Source organism: Bombyx mori, chromosome 16 (assembly GCF_030269925.1).
Source record: "Bombyx mori chromosome 16, ASM3026992v2".
Taxonomy (NCBI): Eukaryota; Metazoa; Arthropoda; class Insecta; order Lepidoptera; family Bombycidae; genus Bombyx; species Bombyx mori.
Window position 1 is genome coordinate 13,077,476 of NC_085122.1, and position 24,594 is coordinate 13,102,069.

The window sequence follows — 24,594 nt, forward strand, 5'->3', positions numbered from 1 at the left end:
CCAGGTGCAACGGAGACAAACAATCAGGTGATTCAAAAACCTTAGTGCTAGACAAGGACAATAAATATCAAGGTAATATGGAGAGAGGATTAAAATTGAACAAATTTTAAAACTTTTTTATTAATGCTGACTAAGTCGGGAAATGATCTCATAATACCAAAAGAGGCTATTATTATGGTTATTGTACGAATCGATGTTTTTCAAAGCGTATTTTTTCTTTTTCTTTTTTTTTATTGCTTAGATGGTTGGACGAGCTCACAGCCCACCTGGTGTTAAGTGGTCACTGGAGCCCATACACATCCACAACGTAAATGCGCCACCCACCTTGAGATATAAGTTCTAAGGTCACGCCACCCCGAGGACGCCCGACTGACGGGTCGTCGAGGCGATAGTCGACGACCAACGACGTCAGTCTCCGCGGTACGGCGGCCCTACCAGGCCGCCCGGGCGGTGCCGCTGGTGTTCCGGGATACCCCGCTGGGCCAGAACCAGCCTGCCGGGTCGGAACGCGATACACCGCCGACCGGGTTGCTCTTCAACAGTATGTTCGGCGACGACAGCGACGACGAAAATGCGGACCGCATCGCAGTCCGCAGCCGCCGACGCGCCGTCCCGTCCTCCTGGTGCCAGCGCGCTAGAGTGACGGTAGCGTGCGGCGCAGCCTCAACCCCCTTAGGTCGCCCCGTGACCATCACCGGGAGGAGACTGCCTCCTCATAGGGGCTGGAGCTGGACAAACGCCCTCCTCCGGCCCCCGGCCCGACGGCGGCGGCACGGCGCCGAGAGGGAAGAAGAGCTCTCCCTCTCCCGTTCCGCCGCCTCCTTCCGCGAGATGGTGGACTCGCAGAAGTCGAGCATCGCCTGCCAGGACTCGTCGCTGCCGAGCATCGTAGCCACGACGGTCGGAAGCGACAAGTCCGGTCCTATTTTTGCAACGAGGACGCGGCGCTGCTCCGCGAAAGCGGGGCAGTACGCGAGCGTGTGCTCCGCCGTGTCCTCGTTGCAGCCACTGCAGTGGTGGCACTTCGGAGTCGGCTCCCTCCGGGCGACGAGGTGCAGGTAGCGACCGAAACAGCCGTGTCCCGTGAGCACCTGCGTCGCTCGGAAGGTGAGACGTCCTCGGTCGCGATTCACCCAGTCCGAGAGGACCGGGCGGATCGCCTCGACGGTCCGTCGCCCGTAGGCGGGGTCCGCCAGGCGGCGAGACCACGCCTCGAGCACGGAACGCTGAGATTGAAGCTTCCGCGCTCGAACTTCCGCCGCGCCAGGACGCGGCTCCCCCCTGGAGCAGAGATCGCATCGCCACGCGTAATCCGCAGCGAGCGCCTCCGCTTCCAGGTCCCAGGGAGGCGTCCCAGCTAGCACGCACGCCGCCTCGAACGAGACGGTGCGGTATCCACGAACCGCCCTGACCGCAATCGCGCGCTGCGGACGTCGCAACGCCGCAACGTTGTCGCGGGTCAGGTCGTGGCACCACACGGGAGCCCCGTACAGTGCCATCGACCGCACCACCCCCGTGTAGAGGCGGCGCACCACCACGTCAGGCCCCCCGACGTTCGGCAACAGCCGACTCAGCGAGCCGGCGGCCGCCATCAGTCGGGGACCTAATCTCTCAAAGTGAGCGCGGAAGCTCCAACGACCGTCCAGTACGAGACCGAGGTACCGCAACCCGGTCGCCTCGATCTCGACGCGAACGCCTCCGATCACGAGGTGGGCCCCCTGAGGCGGCGCTCTCCTGGCCCCGTGGAACAACAGGGCCTGGGATTTATCGAGCGCCACCTCCAGACCCAGCCTTCGGATCCTGCCGATGACGAAGGCCACCCCCGCGCAGGAAAGACGGGCAGACTCTCGCAAGTCCCTCCCCCGGGCCACGACCAAAGTGTCGTCCGCGTAGCAAACTACGCTCAGACCCGGGAGAGGAGTGCTTAGGGCGCCACGCAAGACCCAGTCGTAGCCGAGTTCAGTTGGATACCTAACGTAACCTAACGGCCGTCTGGTGTAGTGGTAAGTGACATGGTCACTACACAAGGGGGTCGCGGGTTCGAATCCCGCCAAGGGAAGATATTTGTATGATAAATATAAATGTCTTTTCCAGGGTTATGGATGTATATTAAATATATGTATGTGTATAATAAAAATCTTATATTTATATCCGTTATCTGGTACCTGTAACACAAGTTCTTTACGAACTTATCACGGGACCAGTTAACGTGGCGTGTAAAAAAAAAAAAACAAAAAAAAACAAAAAACCTACATATTCAATCAATCAAAACCCAAACCAAAACCCTTTTATAACCCAAAAATCAAAACCCTTTTTATCAATGTGTATTTACTGATGTACCGCGAATACAGGAATTGGGTCGCATTTTTTTAATCCGCGAATTAAGGAAGCGCGTATAAATAAAGGAGTTGTTACTGTATAATACCTACATAATTTCTAACACAGCTGTCGTTTGAGTCTGAAAGACAGCCTTTATAGTACTCATTCAACTAAGACTAGGAAAAAAGGTGGCGGCATTAAGTGTTGATGTATACAAGCTTAACAACAGATAGGCGGTGAGCTCGTTCACCGATATAGGCGATAAATCTATACTAATATATAATATATATATTAGTATAGATTTATAGATTTATAAATCTACAGTGGTTTTTACGGATGTTCCGTTATAACTACTGAACCATGCATCCGATTGACTTGAAACTTGGTATCTATGTAGAAAATACATATACTTAATGGATAGGCTAGTATTTATACGAGTGTTGGACTCCCTACACCAGTTGCGGAGGCGTTAATGATGAGAATGTTTGTGGGGGTGAGAAATAATAATGTTAATTTTAAATGCCCAGCGAAGCGGACCGGTACAAGTTATAATATAAAATAGATTATCATTACCGTTTAATGGAAATTGGTATATATGTGGTTCTGTATAGTAGTATGGATGTATCTGCTTTGGCGGCGGGCAGTGCGATGGTAAAAACGAGTTCATAGGATCGTCTCAAACAATTCCTTTTAGCACTCCCCATGGTACGTACGGTTGAAAACAGCTGATCTTTTTACCTCCTGGCTGAACCCTTGAGTTCGCAATTCTATCCTGGTCCCAAAGCTATCCTTCCATCCAAAAAATTTATTTTTTATTTTATTTTATTTATTGGATACCAACATGTTATACATCACCACAGAACATTAACAGGTATCATATACATTGATTTCACACTAAATGCTAACACAATTATAGGTACCGACTGCATGCATTGATAAAAAAAAGGCGGTTCGTTGTATAAAAAAAACTATAACAGCATAATAATTTAAAATAGCATTAGATACTTTTAATTAGGTAGATTTTAGTAAAAAAATCGCGATAGAACTGATAGTCGATGTTTCGGGAATAGTTTGTAGTATTAAATAATGAATCTCTAGCATGAGCTAGCTTTCTAGCATCCCTACGAGAAGAAGAAGGTAAGAGTTTTATCTGGGAACAGTTGGGACGATTAGGGTATTTAAAAAATAAACTTTTCTAGGCAAGAATATGAGGCAAGCTGCCCGATAATTCACACGATCGCGTATTTACTTAAGTTCGGACAAAGTCTGTCGGGTCGGCGCAATAAATAAAGTAGGACACGTATCCAAGCAACCTACAATATCGATTTTACTAAACCTATCGACCCTTCTCCGAATTCTTAAGCACACAACAAACTGAGTGGACCAGTGTATAAACTGATTGGACCAGTGAACAAACTGATTGGAGCAGTGAACAAACTGATTGGACCAGTGTACAAACTGTAATCACATTTAAAGGGTTTTGTAGGTACTTCAAGAATTTCCTGGGTGTTTATCAAACGCATAGAAAATGACAACACCGGCTGACGATATGGAGATGGAGAAGATAGCCGAGGATGAACTTTCAAAGTTGCAGAGACAGGTAATACTAGAAAACGGTCAAGCCAAAAGAGAGCTCTTATTTTGTCACTGTTTTTTGTTTGATTATATGAACGAGGAGCTAGTAAGACTAAGTCAATTCTGCAGTACATTGGTGGTAGGACGTGTTGTGAGTCCGCATGGGTAGGTACCACCACCCTGCCTATTTCTGCCGTGAAGCAGTAATGCGTTTCGGTTTGAACGCAACTTATCGAAACTTATATCTCAAGGTGGGTGGCGCAATTACGTTGTAGATGTATGGGCTCCAATAAGCACTTATCACCATGTGGGCTGTGAGCTCGTCCAGCTTTCTTCACGAGCCAAGATGAACAATCACTAGTAAGTCGTATGCTTTCGAAAAAAAAACTGGTTTCACAATCACTCAACCAACCCCCATTAATGATATTAACAATACTGTGGTATGTTCTATTTTGGGTTTGCATTCAGTTCAGGGTAATGGAGATAGACCGCGCCACGGTGATGAGCAGCGTGCAGCCTACCCTCAGAATGCAGAAGAACATCATCAGCACTCTCAACACGGAACTAGATAAGGTCATGATGGAACTCAAGGTCGGCACTAGTGCTTCTAAACACTTTTTTAATGTTGATAAGGTTGGCGTTTGATTAATCGAGATGATATAAGGACAGCATTTCTTTTCAACCGTTTGTAAAGTCGATTTTGCAACCGCCCTTCGTAAATCTCAAGAACTCAGCCAAGGGCTTACTTACTCCTACTATCAACTGTCATCTCAGTAATCAACTGGTGGTAGGACCTCTCTTGAGTCCGCACGGGTAGGTACCACCACCCCTACTATTTCTGCCGTGAAACAGTAATACGTTTCGGTTTGAAGGGTGGGGCAGCCGTTGTAACTATATTGAGACCTTAGAACTTAAAGTGGGTGGCGCATTTACGTTGTATATGTCTATAGGCTCCAGTAACGTCTTAACACCAGGTGGGCTGTGAGCTTGTCCAGAAAATATCTCTTGATACAACCAACCCCCTATTTTGTATTCTTCTTTCCCACATTACATTAACACATTTTAAAAACTGCGTAGTTTATTTTGTAGCTAACAAAAAGCACATCGAATCTCCTGGACAACGCGAAGACCAGAGAACGATTGGTGGTACTTCTCAAAGAACACGAGAAATACGCGGCGGAGGTGAAGGAGCACCGCGGGTTTATCACTGAACTGGACTTCCTTCTCCGACAGGTTCAGAAGGAAATCAAGGCATTGAAGACCAAAGGAACTGAAAAGGTTTGTTTGGTTTTAACTTCTTTACATGTTTACGATTATACGAGTCGAAAGGATGGGCGGTTTTCGTTCCAATCTAATTCAGAGCTCCACACTGAAGGTGGAAGGACCAATAGATATCTAACACTAAGCCCTAGCAAGAGCGGTGCTTCGCAGAATCTCCCGCCAGATCGGGATCGCGACCCACTGAGAAGACCCGGCGAGAAAGTAATTGGGCTGTGTTTTTTTTTTTGTTAGTGTCTTGTCCAGTGGCTTGTTAAGAACTTATCTTGATACATGTCAAAGTATCAACTTTATTAAACCATCTTTCGAACCGAAACAGCAACAGACAGGAGGTATTTCGGTAGCCTGTGCAGGTTCACAATACGCCCTATATTGTCTTCTTCATTTTCCCAAGGGTATGTATCAAAATGCAGTAGGTTCATGGTAGGTATTCTTATGATGTGACATTGTGGAGCTCGCGTTCTAAGAGTCTTTTTTTATTACTTAGATGGGTGGATGAGCTCACATTCCACCTGGTGTTAAGTGCTTACTGGAGCCCATAGATATCTACAACATAAATGCGCCCCCCACCTTGAGATACACGTTCTAAGGTCTCAAGTATAGTTACAACGGCTGCCCCACCCTTCAAACCGAAACGCATTACTGCTTCACGGCAGAAATAGGCAGGACGGTGGTACCTAACGGGCGAACTCACAAGAGGTCCTACCACCAGTAAAAAGAGTTTATTAGTTCTTGTTCAGTGGCTTGAGTCTCTTGAGTCATGCCAGTCACAATTTTATTATATAATAAATACACCATTCTTTGAACGAACGAAAGCTGCTTTGTGGCAGAAACTGGGAGGAGGTATCTCACAATACACCCTGTATTGTCTTCTATGTTTTCCCAAGGGTCTATATCAAAATGGAGTCTGTTCAATGTTCATGGTATTCTTATGGTGTGACCTTGTGGAGCTCGCGTTCCAAGAGCCTTAATCTACATTGAATGGTTTTAGGTCACTGGCTGTCGGCTCCGTTACGGTCATTACGTTGGGGTCTGAACGACCTTATACTTTCAACACGAGTTAAGAACTAAAGCAATTCTGATCGTCCTTAGTGATCTGTTTCAATGTTTATTGGATAGCCTAAATTTAGTCTACTGACAAATTGCCTTAGAGCTTCAGATCACATTTTGATCCGAGCTCTTAATAGACTAATAGTTTTAATAAATAGTCGTATGTCACATGAACATAATAGTTATAAAAATTCGAAAGGTATAGTGCTGCAAATGGATACACAAAATGTATCAAATTTAACCTCAGATAATAATACTAACAATCAGGATTAATCCTAACAAGATGAATTTCGTGAACCTCTGAAACTAAAGTTCAATGTACTAAAATTCCTGCACACTCATTGTGTGATTACAATGCTCTTTTGTATCAAATACAACAAAAAAGCAATTCTGATGCCGTTCGGAATTGCACGAAAAACGCAAGCTTACGTCGCCATCTAGTGTCAAATAGTGTAACATCAGTTTTCAACGCAATTTTCAAAGATGCATTCAACTAGACATAACAGAAAATATTAAAAGCTTAAATTCTTTTTTTATGTATTCTTGTCTGCTTATAACATCATTAAAAAATACCAAGTGTTGATATGTAACTATGATGTGATTTTGTCCCTTCCAATATGAGTCATATGCTAGTCATATGACAGATTAGTTCATAGCTTGCTCAATGCCAAGAAGCTACTAAAATGGATGGGTATAGCTTTGTCTTTACTAATTATATTATAATATTCACGAAAGACTCCGATGAAGTGATAAAGTGTTCTTCCAAATTATCTTGTTTGATGACTGGATGAGCAATGAGACAGCATCTACAATAACAAGCAGCTTGGTTAGACCAGTGTACTTAATGCGAGTTTTTTGATGTTCTCGATCGGGTAAAAGCTAACTCTAATTTGTATGGTGTTGGAACAGGGCCCCTAGGGTCAAACGTAGGCAAAAGTTTCAACTCCATACAAAGTTGAGTTAACTTTTACATTAACGAGAACGTTAAAAAACTCACACTAAGCACACTGGGCTCAATGCTTGAAACTTACATCATCTGTAATTATTAATACGTTGACTGCGAGACTATATCAGAGATTTTTAGCCAGTACATATGAGGTCTTCCCAAGACAAGATTAGGCTTATTTGTCGTATGAAACCTGATATGCCTCAAAAATGTTTTCGAGATACTTATAGAACTACCCATACTTACCTATAGAAATTTGGACTTGTCGTCTGAACGTACCAAGCGAAAAGTTTTTACTGTAGCATAAAAGAACAGTCGGGTGTGGGGCTTTTAAGGCGCATAACGCAGTCAATGTGTTAATAAAAATAATCACGTAACACGGATCAATTTATATTAATTCAAGTTTTGTATAGGTGTACGCGAACACGCTCACAAATCAAACGGTTATCACCCAACTCGAGAACCGCCTGGACACGGCTATGAAGAAGTTCAACGCAGTCAACTGCGACAATTACAAGATGCGACTTGAAATCGATCGTTTGTTAAGAGATAGGTTATTTTTTTACCTAATAGAATTTGCTAGAATAGAATAGAAGTTAAGAGTCGCACAGGCTGCCAACGAGGCATACTTCATCCATACTATCTGGAACTACTACTGCATTCACCCATAGTGTGCTTTCAGTGCTATTTTCTGCCATATACCATCTGGTTTTTGAATGAATTCCTCCCCATATTGTTTATCGAATATGATATACGATAGTCCCGTAGACATCCTTCTTCAAAAGAGGCTTGAAAGAGTCGCCAATAGTAGACAACGATTTGCCTTTGCCCCTAGCGTTGCTCATATCCATGAGCGATGATCGTCGCTTACCTTCAGGCGGGCCCTATGTTCGTCTGCCTAAAAAGAGAATAAAAAACTAGTCTTTTATAACCTTTTACTGAATTTATTATGTCGTATTCGTGTGTCATTACGCGCACCTACTACTCATATTAGAGCTAATGTCCTGTAGAAACACAAACAGTAACTGTGGTCGTAACTAATCCTTTCTTTTTTGTTGCCTTCGAACACAGTCGAATACATGGATCACCGATTGGCGAGTAATCAGGCTCACTTATCGACATTAGCAATGTCAGCAGCTCAGGACTCTAATCAAACCTCGTTTGAAGAATATAGCACTCCCTGAACGAGAATTAATTCCAGCGCTATATGATATATGGCAAAACAATATCTTAGTTATGTACATGATTCCTGGCTGACAGATACCTCGCCGGTGTTTCCGGAAAGTTGTTTTTTTGGAAAAAATAATTACATCTAAAATTACTCGTGAAAAACATACCTGCTATACAAATTACAGAAACCTCAAAGTGTCCGTCAATGCGAGTATCATAAAATAAACTTCCAGACAATTTTTCAACGGTATCTGGAAGAATCAGATCAAACGATTGATGGACGGTAAAGCTCAAATCTTAGAGCTTGTGGAGCAAGCCATCACGACGTACGACCAGAGAGAGGAATGGTGCTCCAAGCTCGAAGCTTTGAAGGAGAAAGCGGCTATAGATTACAGAAAGCATTGTTTGGTAAGGGTCTTCTTATTAATTCGAGTATCTTTTGTATCAGGCGTGTTCATTGCTTCGTCGTCTTGTGCGGATGACGGTAACTGAACTTCGATTTGTACTATAAGCCAACAAAACTTCTTAAAACAAGATTATTGTATTATACTTTTTTTTTTTTTTCTTAGGTGGGTTGACGAGCTCACAGCCCACCTGGTGCTAAGTGGTTACTGGAGCTCATAGACATCTACAACGTAAATGCGCCACCCACCTTGAGATATGAGTTCTAAGGTCTCAGTACAGTTACAACGGCTGCCCCACCCTTCAAACCGAAACGCATTACTGCTTCAGGCTTCACGGCAGAAATAGGCAGGATGGTGGTACCTACCCGTGCGGACTCACAACCTACGGGTCCTACCACCAGTTTTACGATATGTTGATATAGGTATGAGCTTTTTCAGCAATTGTTTTCAAAGTTTAGCAAATTTGATAACAGTTCAATGTTAAATTTATAGGAAGTGCGGGAGCTTCAACGACAGTTGGATCACAGCATGAAACTGGAGGAGTTCCTGCGTACTAAGGGCACTGTCAGACTCACAGCGGCCGACGCGAAGGCCGAGGCCAAAAGACTGGAGCAGCAGGAAGAGGAAATGAGGACATACAACAATTACATCAACATTTTAGATGCTATTAAGGTTAAATATTCTCCACTAAAAAAATTTGTGATTGAATACTCTAATCAGTGTTTCGGTTTGTTGATTATTATTGATAAGCACACGTGCTAGCCCTTTGTTTTAAGCGATTTGTGAAGGCCATAAGCATCACGATGTGAAGACCAACACCCGCCCCCCTATTAGAGGATCCAATGACGCTGGAGAGCCTAGCCCATCACCAAAAATTCTCAGTCACTTTTGAGTGTTCCGGAGGAGACAGATTGAAATTTTTAAAACAGTGCAGTGCAATTAGATTGTTAGATCTCAGGTATCCAGGGCGAAAGGCGTCTTTAACCCATCTAACGCCCGTGTGCAATAATTGTCCTACCATCTTAATACTAATAATAATAATAATTACCCTACTACTGGTGGTAGGACCACTTGTGAGTCCGCGTGCGTAGGTACCACCACTCTGCCTAATTCTGCAGTGAAGCAGTAATGCGTTTCGGTATGAAGGGTGGGGCAGCCGTTGTAACTATAGTTTAGACCTTAGAACTTATGTCTCAAGGTGGGTGGCGCATTTACGTTGTAGATGTCTATGGGGTCCAGTAATCACTTTAATTAACACCAGGTGGGCTGTGAACTCGTCCACCCAAGCAATAAAAAAAATTAAAATAAAAAATTGTAAACGCGCTGTCAAAATTGTACAGGTACAAATGTAATAGGGTCATTAGAATTAGGAAGCCTCAGCATCCGTCTGCAGCGCACACCCTGCCGCATTAGTAAAGCCGCCTCTGCAGAAGATAGTGGTATTTACAGTATGGAGGCTGCTACTTGTACTGTCACCTGAAAAGTTGAACAACCTCTGTCTCTAGGAATTCACTGGAGAGAATGACGTCGACAAGTTAATCCAAGAGTTCTCGCGTCGAGAAGAAGAGAATTACGCTCTATTCAACTACATTAACGAGGTGAACACAGAGCTGAAGAACCTCAGCGACAACGTGAAAATGCTGAAGGATAACATCGGTATGCGTCCGCCGGAAAAATGAATTTTATTGCTACTGCACAACTTTATATTGCACAAGATTATATTAGAGTTTGCCAGAATAAAAAATAGATCTGATGGATTAATTCAAAGCATAATGGGAATTACGTCATCTCGGATCCTCCCGATCCACTAACGGTGCTTTTAGGTACTTCAAGCACCGGCCACCGTTCTCGTCGAACCCGTCGCTTGCGACGAAGGGCTCGACGAGTAAATTAACTCTCAGACACAGCATACTGAGTTTCTCGCCGGATCTTCTCAGTGGGTCGCGTTTCCGATCCGGTGGTAGATTCTGCGAAGCACGACTCTTGCTAGGGGCAGTGTTAGCAACGTCGTCAGGTTTGAGCCCCGTGAGCTCACCTACTAGCCACGGTTACGCTGCAATAGCCGCTCCAGGCTACCAGCTTAGGTAGGAAAAAAATAAAAAATGGGAATCAAACCAAAAGGCGATTGTAATAGCTCTTTACGCCTGCGAACTCATTTCATTGTTCAACTCGAGTCTCAGAGACTTGGTTTTAAGGGTTTATCACAATTAATCTCACAAGCCCTTCTTCATTTTAAGTCTCCCGTTGTTATTAGCGAACAAAAATAGGAATGTTATAATGTAAGAAGCACTCTTAAACAAAACTTCATGCCATGCGAAGGGTGGCGCCCAATCTTTTGGCCTGTCTTCCCTTTCTCTCATGCACAGGACAACGGTGCTGAGAACGTATTTAACTCCGAACTATTTATATATCTCTTTCAATTTATGTTACAATTTTCCTTTCGTTATTATATTAACTAGAGGTCCCGCAGTAGTCGAAATTCGACTATAATTAATTGGAATTGTAAGTTTGTACACTATTATATCTAGGGTCAGCAGACTAAAGCACATAAGTCAAAAAACTCGACTTTACAGGAATTAAAAAAAACTATTTAGAACCTTATACATTAACAAACTTAATAATGTTTATTTGAATTATATAAGTCTATAACACTAACTTATTATTAAAATTAAATATTTTAAAGTAAATGTGATTATTTAATAATTAGATGACTTAAGTTATAAGGAACACAATAATAGTATGAGTTAAGTGAAAAAGATCAACAATTAAGATATATATTATAATAATATAAGTCATAAATATAAATATAAATATCAATTCAATGTTTAATTAAAATTCTTCTTCTTCATCGAGTTCTAAAATATCTGGATCAGTATTTCGTAAAGTTTCCAACGTGGGAAGACTTATGTAAAATTCATGGAAAATATCTAGTATTAAAGGGAGCAGCGGAATTAAATCATTTTTTTTCTCGATGGATATGGGTAATGGCTGTATAGATATTATATCATCAGTTTGAGAACCTCCTATGGATGATCTCCTTTTCATAGCAACTGTCTTTATAAAATTGACACTTTCATCTAACGGTTTCATTAAACGTCCTCGGCAGACAGGTTCACGTTTACCCTGCACAGTAAAAAAGTATTTTTATGTCTTCATTCTAAGCTTTTGCTTTTCAGGTTCAATAGCTCGTATTCTTTGCTTAGATTTATCTTGAATTTCCATTAAAGACGCCAAGTATGCAGATCTTTTTACATATGACCCCATTTGCCAATATTCTGTAAATATGGCATGCCTATCAGCTAATGGTTTACGTTCTTTACATTTCATTCTGCAAACAGGTAACTCTTTCAAATTCAAAATCATTTATTTGAACTTAGATGTCAGTATAACACACTTGTTGAATGTCAAAATATAAATAACAATGTAAACTCTACCACCGGCTCCAAAAAAAGCCACAGTCTTGAGAAGAACCGGCGAAACAAACTCAGCAGCCTTTTTTTTTTGTTTTTTCTCAAATTTTTTTTTCATAGTGCGATCTGATATACATTTTCCTTTTAAAGTTTTGTATGCCTGTCCTAAGTTACGTTTTATTTTTTCTCTTTTTATAGTACGCAATACTCTTTTTTGGAGACACATTAGGATTCATTGAAATTTCATCACAAGTACTTGAACTTGATGTGATTGGAAGTCTCGGTAATTCATAACATGGATCTCGTACAAAATCATCACTAGAGAAGTCAAATACAGAATAGTATGTTAAACTACTGACTTGACCTGATGATGTTGACGGTATAGGATCGTCTACTACTAGGTTCTCTGTGTTCAAAATCGACTGTTGACTTACATTTTCTAAAAAAGGACAAGACAATTATCTATTTATAATGATATAATATTGATATAATTACGTAATTTGCAAATCATAATTTAGAAGGTATGTGAAAATATACCTTCATTGCTTTCCAGATGAGTGGATAACGTCATTTCAACTAATTTCTTGCCTCTTTGAATATTCATCTTAAATAATTAAAATACTTAAGCTACTACTGTGCACAATCGACAACATTAGTAAATTAAAACCACTTACCGAAGTATTGTTTACGTTATAAATATTTTTAAGTAACCACTTTCTCTAAAGAAATGTTACATTTTGATGTTCTTTATAACATAAGTCAAACTTCTTACGTTAATAACTTTGTACTTATGGTGTTCCTTAGAACATAAGTCCAGTTATGTTTTTTAGTTCGTTTGATTATATTAGGATTTGATAAGGTTGATACAGAACGCCGCTTGAATACGCCATGAAATACTTGACTTTGATTTATGTGCTTTAGTCAGATTGTGTGTTGAGCAAAATGTAAACCGATGATGTAATAAAAAATAAATTGAAATTTTTGACTTATGTGCTTTAGTCTGCCGACCCTAGATATAAGATTGTATTTTATACTTCTATAATCACAAATTTCGCCAAGACTATATTATAAAAAAAGTGTGTGTGTCCGCTCCGACGCACGACTGGAGTTTACTGGATATAAAAAATTAAACGAAACAATACGAGAAATAGTTCTATATTACGACAACACGATACACTACAGATTATTAACAAATTAACGAGACACAAAACAAACGACTAACAAATATATGAAAATACAATAATGAGAGAAACGCGCGATCAGTACGAGGCTTTGTGGCGGACTGCCGGCGCAGCAGCCCGGCGTCACCTGCGATAACGCGGCCGCGCGTTGGCTCCTGATTGGCGCGCGCACGCATCACGCAATCAGGAGCCAATCAGGCGCATAACGCATTTCGTGTGACATGCTAGTACGATTTTGGTCCCCATAATTTTCATACCCCGGGCCTATATATGTAAATCGATTCTAAAGGAGTAAACTCCAAAAATATTAACAAAGACAAACCATATTCTATTCTCAATTTGACAACAGACGTCAAAAACAAAAGTTTGACAATAAATAGTATGCATGCGTGTGTGCGTCAAATACATGGTATGTAGTATGTGTAATGTTTTCTTTATTGATTTAATGTATCTTTTATGCATTATTTAAAAAAATATTAGCATTGTGCACTTCTTCTCTATATTCTCTATAAGTGTGGAAAATTTCATACTCCTCCGTCCGCGCAATTTTCGTAAAAAGGGATACCTACAAAGTTTTTGCTTCACGTATTAATATATAGATTAATAATATACACATATAAATTAAGTAATAGCTATTCTCAAGCTTAACAATTTCAATATTAAATAGTTCGACTTAGATTAAGTTATCACTTCTGTCAGCCGTCCCGAGACGCACTTTTGATACCCAGTTTATCATTTAAATAACGAATTTTAATGTATTTATTATAGAGGAAGAAACAGCCAAGCACCAGGCCAAGTTGTACAAGCAGCAGGACAGCATTGAAAGTCTCCGATTGACGTTAGAGGGGCGCCGACAAGCGACCGCCCACGCTAAGCAATTGTACGACAAAAACACAGACGTCCTCACCTCCTTACTGCAACAAATACATAGCTTGGCTTTGTGAGTATTTCAAGAATTTGTATATTTTTTTATTGCTTAAGTGGGTGGACGAGCTCACAGCCCACCTGGTGTTAAGTGGTTACTGGATGGAGCCCATAGACATCTACAACGTAAATGCGCCACCCACCTTAAAATATAAGTTCTAAGGTCTCAGTATAGTTACAACGGCTGCCCCACCCTTCGAACCGAAACGCATTACTGCTTCACGGCAGAAATAGGCAGGGTGGTGGTACAGGTACTCGGTAGGCAGCGGCTTGGTTCTGCCCCTGGCATTGCTGAAGTCCATGGGCAACGGTAACCACTCACCATCAGGTGGGCCGTATGCTCGTCTGTCTACAAGGGCAATAAAAAAAAAAAAAAATACCTACCCGCGCGGACTCACAAGAGGTCCTACCACCAGTAAAAAGGTATCAAGTTATCCTTAGCACATCAGGTGGAGAATACATTACGATTAGTAAGCATAGTCTAGGACAGGAAGAGGGTTGCATTGCAGTGAATAAAACCCACGATTTTATACCTATAACCTCACGTCTGTCAGTGAGCAGAGGCATTCAGATTCTGTCAATGCCCCTCTTGAATCAGTTTACTGCACGAAGTTGGCCGTGATAATAGACCCAGGCGACAAAGTGATAAGATCAATAAGGTTAATATCTAAAATTACTGGATTTCGCTAGTCGTAGTAATAATTAAAATTCTGTTTAGGACTGTATTCGAAATATCAGAAATAATATAATGAGATTAAAAACCAATATACTAAACCGTAAACATAGGTTTAAACAAGATTAATTTAGTTAAAAGCAGAACACGCAATGCACAGACGAACGTAATGGAGGATCGAAATAAAATTTCCTAATACCTTTCTCCTTTTAGTAACAAGATCACGACGATAACTCAACCACAAGAGGAGTTGTAGCAAAAGTTGCATTGCATTTGATCTTTCTTGAATTTGTTTTTAAATTCTAGGGCATCAGAATGCGATTCTCTGCCATTGCTAAAGTTATTAGGTAAGTCGTTCGTCATCAACGTGACTAACGCCCGACTTTACATCAAAAGCCTTGAGAAGAAAATAACAGAAATCGTCGACATTATCAAACTTGACGAGGTGAGTTCATACTAATATTATTAAATACAAGCTTTTGCCCGCGACTCCGTCCGCGTGGAATAGTTACTTTGGCATAACGCTAAATGTTACCCCCCACTTCATTAACGTAAAAAGTTAAAATGTTTTTGAATTATAGAATGTTAAGGAAGCAATTTAAACCCCTATTTTGAAACATTATTTATTGGTCCTCCACTTGTATCGGTCTTACCGTGATGTTATATAGCCTATAGCCTTCCTCAATAAATGAGCTAAGTAACACTGAAAGAATTTTTCAAACCTGACCAGTAGCTCCTGAGATTAGTGCGTTCAAACAAACAAACTCTTCCGCTTTATAATATTAGTATAGATAAGAGTGCGTTTCAACATCTTAGACCTTAGAGCCCAGGGTTGGGCCTTAACCTGGTCCAGTATATCTCATCAGACTGCTCTTTTAAGGACTTTCTCCTTCCAGTCCTTGACACGAATAACTCTAAGGTCGTGTTCTACGCCATCTAACCATCGGAGTTTGAGCGTGTCACGACTTCCGCGGCCCTCTGGTTTACCATATATTAGTTGTCCTGGAATTCTGGACTCCTCCGTTCTAACTAACAACGGCCGTCTGGTGTAGTGGTAAGTGACATGGTCACTACACAAGGGGGTCGCGGGTTCGAATCCCACCAAGTGAAAATATTTGTATGATAAATATAAAATGTATTTTCCAAGGTTATGGATGTATATTAAATATATGTATGTGTATAATAAAAATCTTACATTTATTTCCGTTATCTGTTAACTGTACCTAACACAAGTTCTTTACGAACTTAGCACGGGACCAGCTGACGTGGCGTGATTGTCATGTCCTGCCCATCGTAGGCGTCCAATTTTTATAGTTTACTGTTGTTATTATAGTTGAAAGTGTGTTTGCTTGTTTGTTTATCCGTCTTTCACGTCGAAACTAAGCCACAGCTAGCCAGCTAATTTTTAAAGCGATAAATTTTAGTTCAGAGTAGTGACGCGGGCTACTGTTTAATCCGAATAAATATTTCATTGAACTACAGTGCCACTTTTTCTTGACCAAACGGGTGAAGCCAAGCGGGTGAAGCCGCGCGTAACTATTCTCTTAAAACATAAGCCGTTTAAGTTTGTTTATTGGTTAACTACAACCATCCGTAGTAATAGTTGGGCGGATTGTGTGGCGGCCCAGACCGGTACCGCCATCCTGTTTCTAGTTTGTTATACTAACTAACGACTCAACATTCACATTTGTTGTCTGTGAGTTCTGGTATCTGGTATCTGGAGTATCAAACATGTTTGTTTTTTCCCTACCTATGCTGATAGCCTTTAGAGGCTATTTCAGCGTTGCCCTAGCGTGTAGGTGAGCTCTCAGGGCTCAAACCGGAGTGTTGCTAACGCTGGCCCTACCAAGAGCAGTGCTTCGCAGAATCTACCACCGGATCGTAAACGCGACTCACTGAGAAGATCCGGCGAGAAACTTAGTGGGCTGTGTCTGTGGGTTAATTTACTCGTCGAGCCCTTCGTCGCAAGCGACGGGTTCGGCGAGAACGGTGACCGGTGCTTGTGGTACCTAAAAGCACCGTTAATGGTTCGGGAGGATCCGTAATGACGTGTTTAAGGCGACGTCACCTGTTTACCATTCGGTCCACAGGATCGGGTATATATGTTTGTGTTGCAGGCCATACAACGTCAGATGGAGAGCAAGGAGCGCACGCCCCCGTCGTCACGGCGGCGCCGCGCCCGCGCCCGCACCCCCGCCCTCCCCGCTAACACAACCGCCCTCCCGGCGCGCCACCGGGACAACGCACAGATTACCACACACGCTTGAATACTTATGTAATATTTACATATAGCACCACTACTCGCTCCAGACATAACAATTTCCATATTAGATGGAAAAGGTCGAACATCCATGATTCACCTTTTCGAATTTGGATTCTATACCCGTAGGCGATTGGTGTCATGCAGCCAACTACCGTGAGTTATGAGCTAAAACGGGTTTTGGGGGCTTGATTTTTATTAAACGATGTTTTATTCCTTCACCGTGGAAGTCAATCGTGAACATTCATTAAGCACTTATTTCATTGGAAAAATCGGTGCCCGCCGGCACGGTCGCCTCGCTCAATACGAATATACATTATGCTATTTTTACATAATGGTCTGGATTTTAGTCCTTTAGCTAAATCTTCATAGAGGTAGTGTCAAATGAAAACACAGATAAAAATAGAATAAATTTATTTTAGTAAGAATAATAGAAATACATAATTACTTATAAGATACTTTATGAAAGAAGACATTACAAGATTACAGATATATTGAAAATAAATAGTAAAATTGAAGAAAAAGATACAAAATTCTTTTCTATTTCATTCGAAAGCATTTATTACATAAATTATTATTGAAACATTTTTTTATTGTACAATATTGTTCAATTTTGACTTACAAGTAAGTGTAATCATTATTAATTAAATCAATACATATTTAATATAATTCTTATTATTATCACAGATAATAATTCACTTTTCACCATTGCCCTTTTTTTTTTATTCTTCACTTTTTTAACATAATAATATTACATTGAAATCAACAATCAAATCAGCCTTTTAAACTTATTAAATAATATTTAAGTCTGAGTCAAGTGATTTATTTATATCTTTTTCAGAGTTACAAACTCCTTAAACAGCCTTTCTTTTTTATCTATCTCTTGGGTTTATGGCGTTTCCTTTTAGATTTCGCCAATGTCAAGTGTCAAGTGTATATAATACTCTGCTGTCTATAGCGGGCTTCGTGAACGAGCAAGGTCACAGATAGTCACTAAGAATTAAGTGAGTAGCTAAGTAAGACACTTTATTTTAATATTTTTAAATAATCAAGCACCACTGTCAGGTTGAAGTGTCAAATGTGACAGTTCTCAAAATTGCCATATATAAAAATAAATGGAGTTTTACCTATTTGTGCCGGTGCTACCTACTGTCATGTCGAAGTGTCAAATGTGACAGTTCTCAAAGCTTGCCATATGTCAAAGTACACGGAGTCGTCACGTCACTGGTAGTTCTTGACGGGCAGCCCCCTGGCCACCACGCTGCTGGCGATCATGATGAAGTTGGTGGAGGCGCGGGCGGCGCCCAGCGCGCGCAGCAGCTGCGGCTCGTGCGGCGGCCGGGCCGGGCAGCCGGGCGGGCTCACATCTAGTCGAGCAGTTTCAGTTTATGATCACAATGCCTTTTTTAGCTAGGCTTTAGCTAGGAACAGGACCTTTGAGCCAAATCACGTTACAGTATAAGCATTCAAAATGGAACATCATACATTTGTGTTTTGTTTGACCTATGTTGATCATGTGTTGACCCGACTCTCTTCACGTACTGACTTTAATAATGACGTCACGGTACCCTACATTTTTGACATTAATCAAAATGACATCTTATGATTTAAATAATAATCAAAACAATGATTTTCTTTTTTAAAGGGATTTTATGACTTGGTAACTAAGACCTTTAAGGGCGGATTCGACCAAACTTAAATTTAAACTCGAGTAACTATACGAGGAATAACCTATTCCATGATTTTAATCTCGAGTAAATTCATAGTCGTTTTTCCACGTATACTTGCGCTAGGAATAACAATACGCGAATAGCAGAGTGAATGGTGAACAAAAATAAAATCCGGCAAATAAATGTTGTTGTTCAACGGCATAGTGTAAGAGCATACAATACGTCAACTCGATTTTGCCGTATTTTAGTGTGAAAAAGTAGCTGTTGTGTAAGATATCCAGCTGTCAAACGTATTATTTTTATTTCTTGTTTGTTTGAGGGAATTGTCAAGTTTTGTCGTGTGGTTTTATATTTTTTCGTTTAAACGTTGCATTCAGACTATTAATAATCATTTAGTGCATTGCGTTGACTTGAAATTAAAACAGAATAAATATTTATGAAATGACAGAAATCAGATGTTGGACTGACAGACGCCATTACTTTATTCTAGGAATAGCTCCGTTATTCCGTGCGAAACGGCGGTATAGTAACAATTCCCGAATAGGCCCACTATTCTTAGAATTGTAGTTGGTAAAACGTAAAATTGATTTACTCTCGATTAACTGACGAGTTATTCTAAGAATAAGATTTACTCTTGTTTGGTCGAATCGACCCTTAGTCTTATTTTAATTTATATTCTTATTTTTAAGAAAAATGATAATGGTGTAAAATGTGAAATGAAATGAAGATGATTAATTTGAGACATTAATCAACTGAGATGAAATGAAATGAAATGAGATGAGATGATATGGGATGAAATATAATCTCAGTAAAATGGTGGTCATTTACTGAGATTTTTTCAGTGGACTTTTTGGAGGATCCCGTGAAGTTACGTCCAGCGGCTTTGTTTCATTTTCCCACATTTGTGCACTTTCACAGATATTAAACAGTTAATAAACCACCGTTATTACACATTTAGACCTGAAGAAACACTAAATAAACAAAATAAAACAAATCAAACAACATCACTCCTCGCATTCCCGCCAAAAAGTCGATGTCCCATCAATTCGCGACCAGTGTTGCCGTGGTAAAAACTCGAAATCCCACAGATTAGTTTCGAACACAATGAATAAAAATAAGTGCGGGGACGTCTGCTCCCGCGTGCCTTACCGATAATCCCCTGGCTCCATTTAGTTTTCCCCACGGCCGACCAGGGCAGCGCCTGTCGGGACGGCACGTACAGGGACATCATCGTCGTCACCACCTTGTCCACTTCTAGGTCGGTCACCTCCCATAGCATGCCGACCACCATTGGACTGAAGGTTTTAAGAATTACATATTTAATTTGTAATGCGCAATATTATCTCCAGACATTAAGTAATGTTGGAGTTGTCATATGCGTGCGTGTGTGCCTGTGTGTGCGTGCATGCGTGCGTGCGTGCGCGCGTGCGTAAGAGTGCGTGTGCGTGTGTGCGTTCGCGAGTTTGTGTGTGCGTGTGTGGTTGTTTTGGTTTTGCGTGGTTTTTTGCGTGCTTGCGTGTATGTGTATGAGTATATGCCGGTGTGTGCGTACGCGTCTGTGTGCGTACGTACCTGCCGGCGACGTGCAGATGCAGGTGCGCGGCGCGCGGCGGGCGGCGAGGCTGCGTGCGACACAGGCGCACCGAGCCGCAGCCCGCGAGTACGCAGACGGAGCGAGCGCCGCCCCCCTCCACCACGGAGCCGCCCCCCGCACAGCGGCACCCGTCGCCGTGGCCGCAGTACCTGCCGAGCAGTAACACCGGGTTAATCTACACAATAAGGGATGCGAGTAGGTCCGCGGGCCGCCCTACAGCGATGCGTCTGCTGAGTCAGCGCATCCCTCGTGTCAAGTTGGCATGAAAGAATAGGCATCATTACCTTTTCCTATTTCTTTTCTTTGATTGAAAAACTATTTAAAAGAAATTGCCTAGCCGATTATACAAAATAAAGTTTTCACGAAAAATAATCTCTTTAATTACCAATGTTTTTCATTAAATATGTTTGAATTTTGTTTGTTCTAAAATTACATCTTTATTGGCTGTATTCGAACAGACACTTTTGCCTATATTTTTATATGCTCTGTGGACGAACACACTCTAAGCATTTTTCTAATTTCAACTCTAACATGAAAGTAGTCATTATTGACTTTTAGATATAGCATTTTCTTTCAATGTAGTATATAACAATTCAAACTATTTTTCGGGATATTGTACTTAACTTCTTAAAAAGGATATACATTCCTTATCAACGAGAGTATTTAATGGTAGGCAGCGCCTTGGCTCTGCCCCTGGCATTGCTGATGACCATAAGCGACGGTAACCACTCACCATCAGGTGGGCCGTATGCCTGTTTTCCTACAAAGGCAATAAAAAAAGATATTTTGCTGGTGCGTCTCAAGATTACAACTTTTTTTTTATTGCTTAGATAGTTGGACGAGCTCACAGCCCACTTGGTGTTAAGTGGTTACTGGAGCCCATGGACACCTACGGCGTAAATTCGTCACCCAGCTTGAGATATAGGTTCTAAGGTCTCAAGTATAGTTACAACAACTCACAGGAATATGTCTGCCTCGTTCAAGTACTCTATGAACTGCTCTGGCGTGGGGGCGCAGCCCGTGCAGCCGCGCCACGACTCGCACCAGTACTCCACGAACGACTTCATTCTCTTCTCCATTCGGTCTAAATTCTTCTCTGCAATAAAAAAAAAAGTTGTCTTCACGGATAGCCCTGAGTACGAGCGGGGGACCCGCGGCGAAGTAAGTATACAGATTTGTTCAATGGTTTCTGTTCGGTTTGATCGTGGGTTGCGAGGCGTCGTACACTTCAATTTGCGTGGTTTTATTTTTATTTGAACACAAGCTCAAGCTCATGTCCCAAGGGGGCTGGTAGGGGAGTGGTTTCATTGCACTCATCACTTTTCTCCTATCTTTTTAATTTTTTTTATTGCTTAGGTGGGTGGACGAGCTCATGACCTACTTGATGTTAAGCGGTTACCGGAGCCCATAGACATTCACAACGTAAATGCGTCACCTACCTTGAGATATGTTCTAAGGTCTGAGTATAGTTACAACAGCTGCGCCGCCCTTCAAACCGTAACGCATTACTGCTTCACGGCAGAAATAGGCGGGGCCGTGGTACCTACCCGTGCGGACTCACAACCCCCAACCACTAGTAATTACGCAAATTTTAATTTTGCGGGTTTGATTTTTACTATACGATGTTATTCCTTCACCGTAGACGTCAATCGTGAACATCGGTTAAGTACGTATTTCATTAGAAAAATTGGTACTCGCGTGCGGGATTCGAATTCTTATCCTTTAGGCCACGGCGATTTCGTTTTAATCCGCTAACAGCCTCGGGGAGCTACAACAGCGGACAGAGTGCCCGCCGTCGGACCTGGGTTGATGACGTATCTGCCGGCGCCGCCCGACGCCACGTAGTGCCCGGCCGCCACGCGCCCCTCGTGCAGCTTGTACAGGTGGTACAGGAAGTGGACGTTCTCCATCCGGGACGCGGGGTGCTCGCGCAGCGCCGCCGTGCTCTCCCACGGGAACGTGTCCAGCGCCTGCCGACACACTTCAGATGAAGAACTGTTTGAGATGACTTCCATTTGACCTTGGCCGGACACCTTTTTTTTTCTAACCTAACCTTTTTCGATAACCTTGAGAGGCTATATAACGTGTAGGTGAGCTCACAGGGCTCAAACCGGAGTGTTACTAACACTGACCCTAGCAAGAGCAGTTGCTTCGCAGAATCTACCACCGGATCCACTGAGAAGATCCGGCGAGAAATTCAGTGGGCTGTCTCTACCCACAGAACTACCCACAGTGCGTTTCCAGAGATCTTTTCTCCCACGCACCATTCGGCTTTGGAATGAGCTCCCCTCCACGGTGCTTCCCGAGCGCTATGACATCTACTTCTTCAAAGAGACTTCCGAAGACCACTCAACGTTAGACTCAGCAACTGTCCAGCAAGTAAATAAAAATGAAATTTATTCTAGATAACATTTGTAAGATCCACCAGTGTTGAATAAATCCAGTCGCCATATATAACAACTCCTCAAATTCCTACCACTGCTGTGAACCCTCAGATGGGCACCATCATTCAGACAATGTTCGCGAGAAACATCATCCACACACAATTCAAACTTCGACCTTATCGTATAAAGTGTGTGATGTCCATGGGCCTTAGCGACAGTTACCGCGTTTCCCCTGTCCGTAAACTCATTAGCTACCTCACGTACAACGGGAGATTGGACAGACCCACAAGCGCCTAGGCACGGACGCTGACTCTTGACTCCATGACGGAACTACACCACAAATATTTGACCAAAACTAACACCTGCCTCATCAACAATCAATATGACGGGGTGTCGTTTAGCTTTCTTCAGTGTTGCCCACTCGTTGCAGTCCTTTATCTGAATTGCCAGCTGAGAAAACGCTCGTATCGCGTCTACCAACGTAAAATGGTGGACGGCCTCGAAGCATTTCGACAAACATTTCAGACACAATTCGTTCAGTAAATTAAAATCTTTGCTGCAACTTTCGCAGCACGTCAGCGCCTGTCTGAAACGCTCGGTATTGCCATGTTCCGTCAGGATTTTCCTTATGCACGATTTTAGCTGCTGCGATGACAACACTGGGCAACTCTCCATGAGATTGTACAAGAGTATCATTTGCTTCTCATTTAGTCCCATTAACCTGAAATAAGGTTTGGTTTAGTCGATGGAATTTTACTGGTGGTAGGGCGTCTTGTAAGTCCGCGCGGATAGGTATCACTAACCTGCCTATTTCTGTCGTGAAGCAGTAATGCGTTTCGGTTGGAAGGGTGGGGCAGCCGTTGTAACTATACTGAGACTTTAGAACTTATATCTCAAGGTGAGTGGTGCATTTACGTTGTAGATGTCTATGGGCTCCAGTAACCACTTAACACCAGGTGGGCTGTGAGCTCGTCCACCTATCTAATCAATAAAAAAAAACCACATCAGTCTAGAATAACAGGACACAGTCTGCTAGTACCGGTCCTCCGAATTCCACCTTGAGTACAGACGGTGTAATAACCCCATAGATTGACACCACCGTTCTTCCTAATTACACCACCACCCAGCGGCCTTGTGTTTACCTGAATACAGCTGAGACTACTCATGCCTCAAGGTATACATTGGAACGAGGGACTCGTAAAATGATAACACGATTTATGATTTAAAAAAGAAACTCCAAAGCAATCTTTTACATATAAGACGAAAGATTAGGCTGATAATTTATAAATAGTTTTGATTGACTCGATGGTGCAGAACTTAGGGACCGCGACTGTTACGCAGAGGATCATGGATTCGATTTCCATAACGGGCAAACATGCAATGAACGTGTGAAATGTGCGTGTTTATTATCTATATATTTAAACGTATATAGTGTAATAATAATAATAATAATAACTCTTTATTTATATAACACCTTAATATGTACACAGTAAAGTAATAAAACAAAAGTCGGTATATAAATCGGCGGCCTTATCGCTGAAAGCGATCTCTTCCAGGCAACCTTGCAGGGAGAGGAATAAGTTAACTGGACGGTGCTATATCTTAATAAACTTACATAAAAATATATACTTAAATACACATGTGAAAAATAAATACCATATAAGATAAACTTACATACGATTAAATACAAATAAATACTAAAAATATACAAGATAAAATACAAAAGAAGTAGAAACTTATACAGCTATATCATAGA

General features: G+C 41.9%; 2 protein-coding genes across 7 annotated transcripts in view; one reads left to right on the forward strand and one right to left on the reverse strand.

The window, feature by feature from the left end:
• On the forward strand, positions 1–17,859 carry LOC101738158 (coiled-coil domain-containing protein 63). Of its 2 annotated transcripts, XM_062673146.1 has the most exons (11): positions 1–72; positions 3,806–3,919; positions 4,363–4,485; positions 4,984–5,172; positions 7,582–7,721; positions 8,572–8,746; positions 9,235–9,414; positions 10,248–10,398; positions 14,102–14,273; positions 15,237–15,375; positions 17,048–17,859. In XM_062673146.1, the coding sequence occupies exons 2-11, from the start codon at positions 3,848–3,850 to the stop codon at positions 17,195–17,197; spliced, it is 1,491 nt and encodes a 496-aa protein (XP_062529130.1). In that variant the 5' UTR covers positions 1–72; positions 3,806–3,847; the 3' UTR covers positions 17,198–17,859. The 2 variants fall into 2 exon arrangements, with proteins under 2 accessions (XP_062529130.1, XP_004922782.1); XM_004922725.5 differs by lacking the exon at positions 1–72 and having other exon boundaries at positions 3,531–3,919.
• Positions 17,590–24,594, reverse strand: part of LOC101738030 (uncharacterized) — a 14,440-nt gene continuing 7,435 nt past the window's right edge. For all 5 annotated transcript variants that reach the window (XM_021352634.3, XM_062673145.1, XM_062673144.1 and 2 more), the window contains 6 exons: positions 23,205–23,559; positions 22,256–22,424; positions 21,415–21,550; positions 20,433–20,603; positions 20,010–20,155; positions 17,590–18,557 (listed from right to left, as the gene is read on the reverse strand). In XM_021352634.3, coding sequence (XP_021208309.2) covers positions 18,412–18,557; positions 20,010–20,155; positions 20,433–20,603; positions 21,415–21,550; positions 22,256–22,424; positions 23,205–23,559 — 1,123 coding nt within the window. In that variant the 3' untranslated portion in view covers positions 17,590–18,411. The remainder of the gene's footprint in view (positions 18,558–20,009; positions 20,156–20,432; positions 20,604–21,414; positions 21,551–22,255; positions 22,425–23,204; positions 23,560–24,594) is intronic.

Coding starts and splice junctions, on each gene's coding strand:
- LOC101738158 (XM_062673146.1), top strand. CDS start 3,848: ATGACAACACCGGCTGACGATATGGAGATGGAGAAGATAGCCGAGGAT. Junction 7,722..8,571: donor GATCGTTTGTTAAGAGATAG/GTTATTTTTTTA, acceptor ATAAACTTCCAG/ACAATTTTTCAACGGTATCT. Junction 8,747..9,234: donor ATTACAGAAAGCATTGTTTG/GTAAGGGTCTTC, acceptor TTAAATTTATAG/GAAGTGCGGGAGCTTCAACG.